We start from the raw sequence: 13,885 nt of genomic DNA, 5'->3' as shown, positions 1-13,885 counted from the left end.
GACCATGTCAAACGCCTTCTGAAAGTCCAGATATATAATGTCCACGGGTTCTCCCGCATCCACATGCCTGTTGACCTTTTCAAAGAATTTGAAAAGGTTTGTGAGGCAAGACTTACCCTTACAGAAGCCATGCTGATTCTCCCTCAGCAAGGCCTGTTCGTCTATGTGTTTTGAGATTCTATCTTTGATGAGGCATTCCACCATCTTACCCAGTATAGATGTTAGGCTGACCAGCCTATAGTTTCCCGGGTCCCCCCTCTTTCCCTTTTTAAAGATTGGTGTGACATTTGCTGTCCTCCAATCTTCTGGCACCGTGGCCGTTTTGAGGGACAAGTTGCATATTTTAGTCAAGAGATCAGCAACTTCATTCTTCAATTCCTTAACAACTCTTGGGTGGATATCATCAGGGCCCGGTGACTTATTGATCTTTAATTTTATCAATGAGGTCTGAAACATTTATACTAACATCCACCATGGCATCCATGCCAGTTGGTACCATAGGTTCCTAATGTATTTTGTGCCATTGTTCTTCTGGGCTTACTTTCCATCTGTCATTACCTGGTTCCAGCCTTGACCCTGACCACTGTTTATTGTAACATGGAGTGAGCCTTGTGATCATTATTCATTTTGTCTGCACTAACCATCACCTTAACAACCCTTGTCACACGTTTCCACAGCCATAGTTCTGTGCTAAAAAGTACAAGAACTCCAGCCAGCTGTGTACACTGGTTTTTATCATACAGACCATGCTGTGCTCCTTGTTTGGTGCATGGAAACACATAGATGGAAACACATGACTGTTTTTTATTTGAGAGTTCATGAGATACGTACATTCATCTTCCGTCTCCCTCTTCCTTCTCCATCTCTTTTGTCTGCCTGCATGGTTGAAACTTAGATTGTAAGCTCCTTGGGGCGGGGCAAGTGTGGGAGTTTTGCCCCTTACATTAGTCTGCAAGGCATCATGTGCATTACTGACATGAAATAAATGATATATAATGTATGCCGAGCACAGTTTCTCTGGGATTTTGAAATATCATTTCACTAAAGGCTTGTTGAATTTATTTATTTATTTATTTGGCTCAGCGAGGCCTCGAGCTTTGTGCAACATTAAACCCTTTTCCCCTTTTGTGATTAGGGTTTTGTCCGTGATGTTTTTCTTAATAAGCAAACAGCTGTTCCAAGAGATTTGCTGTTCTCTGTTTCCAACCTCCTACTGAATGACTGCCAAGAGTTTGTCCCCGTTCTCCTTTCACATCAGTCCCAAATGTTCCCTTATAATAGTATAATTTCAGGAGTACAATGAAAGTTGCATGGAGTGACATAATCTAAAGCAGAGATGGGCAACTGTTGGCCAATGCAGGCAGCTCTTTTTAAACTCATCTTTTATTAAGGAGTTTTATATAAAACAATATACAGAAAGCTATTTGGATGTGAAGGTGAGCTCAAAATTTCACATCCATTAATCAATATGGTTGGCAACCTTCAGTCTCGAAAGACTATGGTATAAGCCTACTGCACCCAGTGTTCCCAGGCGGTCTCCCATCCAAGTACTAACCAGGCCTGACCCTGCTTAGCTTCCAAGATCAGACAAGATTGGTCAAGTGCAGGGTAACAGTTGCTGCCATCCATTAATCAAGCAATGACAAAGTATAACATTAAAGCAAAGCCAGAACGTCTTGGATTGCATGAGTCCAAGATCTCAAGCTTTGGGGCACTTTTTTGAAAGTTTTGAGAATCCTAGTGTTGATTTTAAAACATTTCTAGTTTTCAGCTTTAAATGTTTTAAAAAAAACACTTTCTAGTTTTCAACTATTCACTTTCAAACATTTCTAGTTTTCAGCTTTACAGCAACTGTTACCTTGCACATGCCTGATATCGTCTGATCTCAGAAGCTAAGTAGGGTCAGGCCTGGTTAGTACTTGGATGGGAGACCACCTGGGAACACCGGGTGCTGTAGGCTTATACCATAGTCTTTCGAGACTGAAGGTTGCCAACCATCTCCCTATACTGAACACTATCTCCCGATCTTGTCTGATCTCGGATGCTAAGCAGGGTCAGGCCTGGTTAGTATTGGGATGGGAGACCGCCGGGGAATACCGGCTGCTGTAGGCTTATACCATAGTCTTTCGAGACTGAAGGTTGCCAACCATCTCCCTATACTGAACACTATCTCCCGATCGTGTCTGATCTCGGAAGCTAAGCAGGGTCAGGCCTGGTTAGTACTTGGATGGGAGACTGCCTGGGAATACTGGGTGCTGTAGGCTTATACCATAGTCTTTCAAGACTGAAGGTTGCCAACCATCTCCCTATGCTGAACACTATCTCCCGATCTTGTCTGATCTCGGAAGCTAAGCAGGGTCAGGCCTGGTTAGTACTTGGATGGGAGACCGCCTGGGAATACCGGGTGCTGTAGGCTTATACCATAGTCTTTCAAGACTGAAAGTTGCCAACCATTTTTTTTCCAGCTTTGCAGTGATATGTTTGCGTATGGGATGGGAAACACTGCAGGAATTTCAACCAATACAAGAAACCTGAACCATTTTATTTTTCCGTTTCCAGGGCATCTCTGGGCCACTTCAGACGTGATTGCGTTGCAAAGTAGAGAACATTTTAGAGCAGGAAATGGCATACAGCCTTGTGTAGAATTTCCCATGTGATGATTGGGTGTGTGTCTGTTTGCAACTGCAGATCTTGGCCCAGGGTACAGTAGGATTCCCATGCATTCCACCCTGTGCTCCTAGGTCCAGGGGTGACACCCTTGTTTGTCTACCATCTTGCAAAGTTCCTCCAGGTGCATGGGTTTCTTAACAGTGGTACCCACATTGTAGAACTGCAGGTGCTTAACCCCTCATTGTCTAAAACAATCTCATGTCCTAAAAATTCCCAAGACGAGAGCCCTCCTTCCTGAGCAGCTGAAGATGTATGTTTCCGGGTCCATATTTCTCTGCCTCAACTTGTTTTTGTCTTGGTTTGCAGGGAGAGGACTGCTCTGTCACCTGTGCAGTTGGCACCTATGGCATCAACTGCTCATCCTATTGCAGTTGCAAGAATGATGGAGCCTGTTCCCCATTGGATGGTTCATGCTTCTGCAGAGAAGGTAAATGCTGTCCTATAGTGAGAATTGCTGTGAGGTAGCATAAATTGTACCACCTGCACCAAATTCTTGCTGAATAACTTCAGACAGTCAAGGACTCCAGAGCTGCTCCAGTTACAAAGGGCACCAATGACCATTATGCTGCATTTCAGGATTGATACGGGTTGCAACATTCCAGGCATCGGGTCTCACTGATTGCTATTGCTCGACCACCAAGAGCTGGGCGACATGTCTGTCCATCGCTGTGATGTTTAATTGTGATTTTTCACATCTGAGTTTGTCATCATTTAGCAGACGTCTTGTGGACCCTTTGAATGTTGCATTGCTTAACTGTACCCCTAAGTTTTTAGTGTGCATCAAAACCCTGACCGCTTCACACATCACTCAGGTATTGTCATTGGGGAGCTGTGATCAACAGCAACTTCCTGTTGAAGGTCTACTCAATGGCAAACCTGGGCTTGCTTTTGTCTGATGTGTGAAATGGCCTTCAGGTAAAGTTTCATATCACATCAAACACAATATTTTAAGTAGGATCTTCACACGCAATTCATTTGTGAAGATTAATCTAATGAAGAAGAATTAAGGTGTGAGTTTGCAAGTCTCACTGCCACATTTGCTATTGACTTGGTCAAGTCATGGAGATCACTTTTTGCCTCCCCCATTTCAGACTTTCCGGTGGAAACAAGAGGTCTTATAGCCCTCCCAAGATTGGCTGTGACCCATATATTCTGAAGCATGTTCTGCTTGAGCAGACACGGGCAGACATCAGGCTTGTGGGACCTACTTTGTTTTTTAATAGCATCTTAAGATCAACTAAACATAGTGAGAGTGCAAAATGGGAGTGAGAGACCCTTGCAAATCTGTTTCAGATAGTCTGGTGGTAGATCCTAGTCTTCAGTCAGGCAACCCCTGCTCTGTTCCACCAGTTGAAAGGAAACCAAGATGTACACTGGAATTATATGTGATGCAGGCAATGGTATCCTCTCTAAAATGGGTACATTTCCTAATAAAGAGAGGAATTGCAGGGAGGCAGCAGCACATCTCGTTGGTTCTCTGTCTCATTCCAGGCTGGCAGGGGGCGGATTGTTCCATTCCGTGCCCAAGTGGTACCTGGGGCCTCAACTGCAACCAGACATGTTACTGTGCCAACGGAGCAGCCTGCAACCCCATGGATGGCTCCTGCCTTTGCTCTCCCGGGTGGCAAGGAGAGTTCTGCGACCAGCCCTGTCCTGTAAGTCTTCCTTTGATCTTAGCTGTATAATAATTGAAACAGCCTTGGCCAGAAGGTACTGCAGAAAGAGAGATCCATAAGCCAGGTAGTGGCTGGTAACTAGATTGGCAGGAAGGCCAGTCTGCAGCAGACTGCAGAGAGGAGGGACCAGACTGCTACCGCACATTTCTGATCTTGAGAGGCATTGGCTCTCTCTCTCTCTCTCTCTCTCTCTCTCTCTCTCTCTCTCTCTCTCTCTGCCATTTTGTTGAAGGACCTACTCTGTTCAGTAAGACCACAGGGCCATCTCATCCAGCAACTCATTTCCTGCAGCAACTGGTTAGATGACCCTGGGGATTCATGAGCAGGGCAGGAAGACAGTGGCCTTCCCCTGTAGTTGATCCCAGCACCTGTTGATCAGAAGCCTTTTGCCTGGAGATGGAGAGGTGCCATGGAACAGTCTGAGCAAATCATCATTGACCCACCAATCTTTCATGAATCTCTTTACATTTCCTTTTTTGAAAAAACCAGTCCGAGTTCCATAAATTAAGTACTCCTCCCATATATGCCATCTTGTCTGTTCCATTCAACAAGTGGAGGGGGTCCAGTTGCAGGTGTGGAATGCCCTTCTCAGAGAGGCCTGCCAACATTCAAGGTTATTTACCTCCAGACACAAGGTTTACGCTTGGTTATTTCAGGAGGCTGTTCCGCTATGCAGACCTGCCTTTCGCAAGGGCTGACCTCCATTTTTACTGGTGGTTATGTTTTTAAGAGCTGTTCTGTGAATTCCATCTAGTTTTTATTTCCCCCAATGTTTTTCACCATTTTGGTATCGTCATTTTCGTTATGAGTTTGATAGTTGATTGTTATGTTTAATTTACTTATTTGTTGAACAAATGTTATTTCCCACACTTCATCGATGATATTGAAGTGCTGTACAAAAATAATCACACACACAAAGCCGTAAAAGAACATAGTGCAAAATCAGCAGCAGTTAAAACTCAAGTAAAGGCAACAGTATTAAAAAGCCATGGACCGTAGAGATGAAAAGAGATCTCATGGACCGTAGAGATCGAAAAGCCTGAAAAAATGAGGGTCCGTCACCTGAAAGAGAGCAGCAAAAGCTGTTTTAAACGTTATTGTTTTGTTAGTCGCTTCTGTTGCCTTCTTGAAAGTATCGAAGCTGGAAATAAATGTTTGAAAGAGAGACAGATCTCTTTAATATGCCAAGGTGCTGCCTATTAATGTGAAAGAAAATGAATTTTGTAGATTTTATGTATGTAAAAAATTCTACATAGAATTTTGTAGTTTCTATGCATGATGGTTGCAATAAGTGACTTAAGTGGCCTTCTTTCCTCCCCCCCACCTCCCGTATTGGAAGGATGGAACTTACGGCTTGAACTGCAGCGAACGTTGTGACTGCAGCCATGCAGATGGGTGTGACCCCGTCACAGGTTACTGCTGCTGCCTTGCTGGCTGGACAGGTAAACTGGCATGCAATTGCCCCTCTTATCCTGCACCCCCATCCCATAGCCTAGCCCCACTGGATTAGCATTGTTGACACTTTCCTCCCATCAAGGTTAATGGGATTTATATTGCTTCAGGGGATACCTGGAAGGTAGGCAGTAATCTGGGAATCCCGGGGGGAAAATTGGTCACTAGGAGTGGGATTTGAGACCCTTAGATGTAGATTCAAGTGCAGAATGTGCTACTGCATGCAGAAGTCAACTTCCTGATTATTTTGGCTTTTTTTTAATTAAAAAAAAATTTAATTAAAAAAAAAAGTTTCTAGCCCTCATGACTGACAATATCTTGGGGGGGGGGGGGAGAGTAAGGAGAAATGCCTGCCAAAACTCAGAAGCCTGCAAGGTGTCTGAGTAAGGGCCAAATTCCACATAACCTTTCAAGCCTTATTAGCCATGGTGGACTTAGTTTTCTCTTTAGTGTTAGTCTTCCCTGCAGGCAGGATGGGATCATAGCAGGGAGGGGGATTTTCACCCTACTCCCCACCCACCGCCCACCACCACAATGTCAATCCACAGGAGGCCCCAATCCAGCTGCTATTACCCAAGCAAAAAACCTTCTACTGGCATCAAAGAAAAATGAGCCCATTATGGTTAATAAGGCTTTAATTGATGTGTGTAGCTAGGCCCTAAGATTTCCATGGGTTGTTGGGGTGAACCTTCTGCATAGCAGCTCTCCATTCCCCACAATAGCAAAATGTGAATAAATTATGCAAAGTAAGGTGAATTTGTGCAGATTTTCTCCATTTGCATTTGAATCACCCCAAGCTCTGAACTTTCCTGTCCCCAGGCAAGAGATTTCCCATACTGGAATATGAGGCATCCTTCAGCTGGGGTAGTCAATGCTGTCCACCTTTTGGCCTCCATTTGTTTCAAGAAAGTGGCATTTTCTGCAACCAACAGCACTGTTGTTGGAATTGTTGGCTCTACTTTACTGTTACGACAACAGAGTCACACTGAGTAATAGCTGTGGCAGTTGAAATGTTTCAGCAATGGGTTTTTCTTGGGGAATGTGGCTGTTTTCCTCCTAGCTCCAGGAGGAGGCCTGAATGGTATCAGAGAGGCGACTTGAAAAGCAGCCTCTGCATTCAGGGTTCTGGAACTCTGGGTCTTAATTACTGACACTGGACAACTTTCTCCGCCTTCTCCCTGCTGAGCAATGTCTTCCTCATCACAGCGGGCCCTCCTTGAAAAGCTGGTGGGGCTGTGGAGGAAGCAACGTGCAGTCTTCCCATTCAAAAGGCAACTTTCTACAATTAAACAGCATGGAAGGGAAGAGAAGGGAAGAGGTGTGTGAGAAGGATCTAAGGTTGCTTAGAAACTAGATGCGTCTCAAGCGATTGACAGGGGCAGGGCTGCGGCTCCTGCATCAGCAGAAGTCTCCTCCACTGCCTCTTTTTATAAACAACCCTCTCAGGAATCCCCCTGCCCTGCTCAGACCCTCCCTTGACTCCTCACAGCCAGAGATTAGCTCCAGCAGGGCAACCGGATGGAGCCATTTGAAGCTAAAACAGCAGAGAGCCTGTGGTTCCTTTCCTAAATGTATTATCACAGTTCTCAGCTGAAGGAGGGCAGTGGGTGACTAGAATGGTGCCCCAATGTCATGCACATTGGGGCAAAAAATCAAAACTTTAGATATAGGCTGATGGGTTCTGAGCTGTCTGTGACAGATCAGGAGAGAGATCTTGGGGTGGTGGTGGACAGGTCGATGAAAGTGTCGACCCAATGTGCGGCGGCAGTGAAGAAGGCCAATTCTATGCTTGGGATCATTAGGAAGGGTATTGAGAACAAAACGGCTAGTATTATAATACCATTGTACAAATCTATGGTAAGGCCACACCTGGAGTATTGTGTCCAGTTCTGGTCGCCGCATCTCAAAAAAGACATAGTGGAAATGAAAAAGGTGCAAAAGAGAGGGACTAAGATGATTACGGGGCTGGGGCACCTTCCTTATGAGGAAAGGCTACGGCGTTTGGGCCTCTTCAGCCTAGAAAAGAGATGCTTGAGGGGGGACATGATTGAGACATACAAAATTATGCAGGGAATGGACAGAGTGGATAGGGAGATGCTTTTTACACTCTCACATAATACCAGAACCAGGGGACATCCACTCAAATTGAGTGTTGGGCGGGTTAGGACAGACAAAAGAAAATATTTCTTTACTCAGCGTGTGGTCGGTCTGTGGAACTCCTTGCCACAGGATGTGGTGATGGCGTCTAGCCTAGACGCCTTTAAAAGGGGATTGGACAAGTTTCTGGAAGAAAAATCCACTATGGGGTACAAGCCATGATGTGTATGCGCAACCTCCTGATTTTAGGAATGGGTTAAGTCAGAATGCCAGATGTAGGGGAGGGCACCAGGATGAGGTCTCTTGTTATCAGGTGTGCTCCCTGGGGCATTTGGTGGGCCGCTGTGAGATACAGGAAGCTGGACTAGATGGGCCTATGGCCTGATCCAGTGGGGCTGTTCTTATGTTCTTATGTTCTTAGAAAAATGACTTTGAATATCTGGCCTGCTGAGGACCAACCTGTAACATGTGCTATTTCTTGACATTGTTTGGCTCTGACTTTGGTGTTCTATTGAGAATCTGGCGAAGGGTGTAATATTTTGGAAGTGCTGCAACAGTTTGTTTCCCATTTGGCACGATGCTTTTCACAGGAGATTTATAAGAACATAACATAAGAACAGCCCCACTGGATTTATTTTCTTCCTTTCTGAGAATGATATTTGCAGTTTCAAGTCAGAGATCAAAGTCTGGTGGTGGTTTGATTTAGTTTGTTAGAAGTCTTGAAGTTGTAGAAACAAGACATTATACATCATGTTTTGTTGAGCCGTCTCCTGAGTTTCTGTTTGGGGCCATTTACTTTACCTGCTCCTGGTTTTGGGATCTTTTGTTTTAGGGGATTTATGAGTTGGTTTTGCTTGTATTATTTAAATTTTGCTATTATTATTAACGTTAATCTGTAAGCTGCCTTGATGGTCTCTTAAATGAGTCTGAAAGGCAGTATGGATTTTTTTTTTTAAATAAATAAATGGAGCACCTAAATTTGTTGCAAGGAGTGGGTTGAGGTGGAGCAGTGTCTTAAATTTTGCAGTAATTGGGCATGGCCTAGAAAAGATCAGAAAAGTTCTGGAACTTCTGAAGGTTTTTTGCGCTTTCAGTTCATGGGGCCAGGGCTGTCCAAATGGCTCTCTGATCCTAACAGGCTGATGGACATCTGCTCCGGCAAAAAGGATGTTCCTCCTACACATGGGATTCCCATTGATGCCAGCAGTTCAGCGCAAAAGATCAAGGGGAGGGGAAATAACTGCAGTTTTTTTTTTCCACCCTTAGAAGTAGATTCTCAAGCTATCGCTCATTAGAAAACCACAGGGACTAATAATATGGATGAAGTGGAGAGGAAATATTAGAAGACTGGGATAAAAGTATTGGGGCCTACTTGTAGTAGTTTTAACTTTGGCATTTTTATTGTTTAACTTACCCATTCAAATATCTCATCCGTCCCATCAAGCTAAGTGGTACTAGATTTTAAGAACATGTACTCTATTCATACAAATGAGGAAGAAAGAGGAACTTGACTTACTTATTCATCTTTGGCTGCAATTCACCCTTTCCTGATAGTAAGCCCCACTGAACACAATAGGACGTACTTCTGAGTAGACATGCATAGGATTGTGCCCTTTATCTACTAAGGGTCCTTCTGTCCCGATCTGATTTCCTGGGTCTTAGCCATCATCCAGCCCCTCCTCTCATACAGATCTTGATGGGAAAATAAGCAAAGGGGGTCTCTCTTCGGTGTGCTGGGCATGTCGGCACGTATTCCATATGCTGTCCAAGCTTTCCGCGGCTGTGTGCAACTTCTTCTTTCATTTCTGATTTGTGAGGCATGCTGTCTTCATGCACAAGGGATGGAATGAAAAGCCTCATGCATGGAGCACTAAGCTACTAATTTCATTAGGTTAATTAGAGTTGTCATGCACATCTCATTCTTTGTGGGGGGAATGAAGGGGAAACAATGGGGGATAATTGGGCTGTGGGATATGGACTAGCTAAATCTTTGCTAATTAATCATGCAGCAGGTTGAAGTGAAGGTGTTGGGTGCATTCACATCTATGCGCTCAAATGGCTGGAGTTTAGTCCAGCAGATACCTCCATACCTCTCCTTCTGTACTGTCTGCTGTTTAAAAACAAAACAAAATCTTGTGAATAATGGTTGAAGAACTTTGTGATGAATGGATGTCATCTTAGTTAACCAATAAACCACATCCTGTGTTAATAACCACTCACTGTCAGCGCTTGAGCTGTTTAAAAAGTCTTCCTCCTTTTTCTGTTTCACTCTCAGCTCTCTTGGAACTCATTTTCTTCCTTAGCTTTCACCCCTTTCTTGGAAAGCGGCAAGAGACTATCCTCCTGGCATTCATGCTGGGCCTGACCAAGTCAGAACCTTCCTACTACCTGCTGTTCACAGGGAGTGATACTAAGCCCCTTCTGTGCAATACGTATAGCCCAGTGGTTTCCAAAGTTGCCATAGTCGTGGTGGCCTCTTCTTCCTGGATCCCTGAGTGTTGCCATCTTGGATTGTGCAAGTCCTCACACAATCCAAGATTGTGGCTCTGAGGAGAGTTGGGAAGAGGCTGCCAGGGGCATCCCACAGCGCCCCTGTGAGTTCGCCATGGCACCTTCAGGTGTGCATCACACAGTTTGGGAACCACTGGTATAGTCTGTGGTACCTCACTAAGGTGAGTCTCAACCTCCTGAGGATTCGGATTCACACACCAGAGTTTTGTGGCACCTTGGGGAGCTTTCCTCTGCCTTTTCCCCAAGTCAAGGGCCTGAGGGCCCAATCCTAAACAGTGCGTGCTGGCTTACCACCGTAAAGCTCATAAAAACGAGCCGTAAAGCACATTTGTGAGGTCCTAGCACTGGTGGATTGCCGGTGCTCTCGGCAGTTGCGCAAACTGCCAGGTGATGGAGATGTAGGTGGGGGTCTGGGAAGAGGGTGGGGAGGGGGCGTGCTGGAGGAGGGAGTGGGGCCTGAAGGAGGTGGAACCAGTGGAGCTCCACTGGATCCTGAGCCTTCATGTTGGGTCAACTGCCCGACACGGAGGCTCTTGATTTTATGGCAACCCAAGGTTTGCCATAGAATCGAGTAGCCTCATTGCAGGGCTACTCACTTTACCTGGGGGAAGGGGACGAAAGTCCCCTTCACCTGAGGTGCTGCTGGCGCTGCCCAGTTAGCACTCAGAATGTTGTAGCAGCCATTTTTGGCCCCACGCTCTGGGCAGCATAGGATTTGGCTGTGAATTCCTACCAGCTATGCTTCTGTGCTGTTCCTACCCCTACCTGACCCACCACAGGGTCAAGAAAGAGAGTTAGGAATTGCTGCTCCAAATATCATCAGTGTCCCTGTTCTGTAAATCTGGAGCAGGCTCAGCCCTGGCCCTGACTTGCCACATCCAGCAGTCAACAGGAAATTGTCAGAGAGCCACACGCTGTTGACAAAGGGACTTGATGGGGCAAAGGAGTAACTGGCTGGTCAAAGATAAGGTAGGCTTTGAGGCACGACAATTTAAATCTAAGAGCAGCACTGGGAGCAACGCACAGGCTGTCACTCAAACACCAAAACATGTTTCTTCTCTCCTCTGGACACATTAATTCAGGAGAACTGATAAGCCACTTTTTTTCTTCTTTTTTTTTTAAACTCAGGGGAAGGTCTTTTTTGAATTTTGAGAGCAACAGCCGCTTTGACAGTGAGCTGGGAGGTATTTTTAACTTTGGGTTTGTGAGACGATGGTATAGGAGAGAAAAGGAAAGAAAGCGGCTTCGATCTGCTTTGTTAGTTATTTCGTAACACTATTGTTTTATTAATTTGAATCTGTCCCCTTGGCTGTTACAGGATTTGGCTGGAGGTACTTCTGTCTCAGCAGCTAGCTGATAGCCAACAAGTAATAAATGTGGCATATTGGGGGCTGGGTGTCTTCTATGACTGAGTCAAAAATTCCCTCTGGAGAACCTTCAGCTTGAAATTTGGGGGTGGGACGATGATAAAATGTCCCCCCCAAGTGACTCGCTTGCCCACTTTTTTCACTTTTTTTGCAGTGGCACCCCTCCCTGCATTTGCTGCTTTTAAAACCTCAAGTCCTCTGGCCATGGTGCTGCATGTTGACATGGGATCATGGTGAAGGGAATTGTGGGTGGCAACCACCAGGAGCAGCACCAGTAAGTTTACCAGGGTTTTGCCTCACCACCACCACCACCACCCCCGGCAAAAGAAATCCCAGAAATTGCCCTTCCAAATCACCACCTATAAGTGGGGCAAGAAAACTATGGATGCATTTTGACTCTCTGCTGGTTCAATCTGGGATGTGTCGATCGCACACGCTGGTGTGAGTTGGAGAATTCAACAGCCTTAAAAACCTCTGTGTTCCTTGTGGATTTTGTTTTCCTGCTTGATTGTCTTCCGTCCTCTGACTCCTGTGCTGGCTGGGATTTCCAGGACTCCAGGCTTCCACATGCTGAATTCAACACCCCTTCTCATGAGTAGCTGAATGAATTATGCAAATGTATGCAAATAATTTTGATGTGTAGAACTGACACATCAGAACACAGAATTCCTCTTAGTGCATTCTATGGGTTCCTTGGCCTATAGCAGGGGTGTCCAAACATTTTGGCAGGAGGGCCACATCATCTCTCCGACACTGTGTCAGGGGGCCGGGGGAAAAAAGAATTAATTTACATTTCAAATTTGCATAAATTTACACAAATGAATTTATTAGAGATTGAACATATGAATGAATGAAGGTCCTGCAATAGCTCAAGGCCTTTTAAAGGCCTTGCACAAAGCAAGGCCAGCATTTCCTTCGCTGCCACTGCTGCATCACGGACGTGAAACAGCAAGTAGTGGAGGGAGCCTGCGTCCCACAGCTCAGGTGAGAGGTCGAACAGTCATCCTCATGCTGAGAGCAGTTGCATCAGGCCAGCATGGGCTCCAGCAAGTCTCTGGAGGGCCAGAGGCTCATTGGAGACTGGGGGCTCCCTGGGGGCCTGATTGGGAGCCCCTGAGGGCCGCAAGTGGCCCCCAGGCCAGGGTTTGGGCACCCCTGGCCTATAGTCTTCTTTTTCCCCACAGGGAGAGCATGAACAACGAGTCATGCGCTCGTCGGTATCATTGAGCAAAAAGAGAGTTTTCAGCTTTGCAGGCCAGCCAGCCACCATAAACATATGACTTTATCAGAAGTGTCATTCTGTCAAACAAGGACCATCTGCCTAGCTGTTAAGGAGAATCTTAATCCGCGGTGTCTGTCTGTGGGTGTTTTCAAGGCCTTTATCCTTCCTTTTTTCTCCCCTTCTGCAGTGCTGCATATCAAACATTGGAGGGAAGCTTTACCCACTTCCCATTAAGGCCATGTTTTCTGGCCGTCTGTTCGCATAATCTCTGCCATCATTTGCACTTATCACTTTTGGCAGTCGTATCCCAGAGTTGCAGATTAATAATTTATTTCTGCGGTTATTCCTGTATCCTTGCGTTATCCTTAAACAGGTGGGAGAGCTGGACGTTTCCAAAAGGCTGCCTGAGATTTCACTCTCTCCTTTACCAGCTTCCGCTGGGATTTTTTGAAAGGGAAAATATCATTTTTTCCCCCTCCAAAATGGGAACGCTTAGTCCTCTGGCTACTCCAAGTGCCCTCACAGTCTATAAATGTATTCTTAAACCTATTAGAAATCAGCTTTAATGTTTCATTGGCTTAATTTCAAGTGCAATGATAAGATTTTAATGTTCTCTTTTTGCTTAAAAATTCTCTTTTTGACCAGGAACCTTTAAGGATGGCTCCTACTGATATCAGCCTATTTTTTTTTATTTAATCTGCATCTGCCAAGTTATCAAAGGCTCCAGTAATGTCTCCCTATTAATTATGCCTCCGGAACTTCCTTGATGAGGTGCCTCAGCAGAACTAGATCAGTATCTTGGCCAAGTATGCTTTTTATTTGCCCTAAAGATAGTCCTGGCCATGCTTGGGGAACAAACCATCTCCCAAGGAACTGGGATTATTATGTGA

The 13,885-nt window shown here is 45.3% G+C and overlaps 1 protein-coding gene and 2 pseudogenes across 1 annotated transcript in view; all 3 read left to right on the top strand.

The window, feature by feature from the left end:
* Positions 1 to 13,885, top strand: part of MEGF11 (multiple EGF like domains 11) — a 309,714-nt gene that overhangs the window by 243,156 nt on the left and 52,673 nt on the right. The window contains exons 12-14 of the mRNA XM_066635603.1: positions 2,977 to 3,097; positions 4,162 to 4,325; positions 5,686 to 5,788. Coding sequence (XP_066491700.1) covers positions 2,977 to 3,097; positions 4,162 to 4,325; positions 5,686 to 5,788 — 388 coding nt within the window. The remainder of the gene's footprint in view (positions 1 to 2,976; positions 3,098 to 4,161; positions 4,326 to 5,685; positions 5,789 to 13,885) is intronic.
* On the top strand, positions 1,841 to 1,960 carry LOC136659716 (5S ribosomal RNA; annotated as a pseudogene).
* On the top strand, positions 2,294 to 2,416 carry LOC136659687 (5S ribosomal RNA; annotated as a pseudogene).

Source organism: Tiliqua scincoides, chromosome 8 (genome assembly GCF_035046505.1).
Source record: "Tiliqua scincoides isolate rTilSci1 chromosome 8, rTilSci1.hap2, whole genome shotgun sequence".
Taxonomy (NCBI): domain Eukaryota; kingdom Metazoa; phylum Chordata; class Lepidosauria; order Squamata; family Scincidae; genus Tiliqua; species Tiliqua scincoides.
The sequence above is the reverse complement of the archived record's forward strand: the minus strand, read 5'-3'. Positions and strand labels throughout refer to the sequence as shown.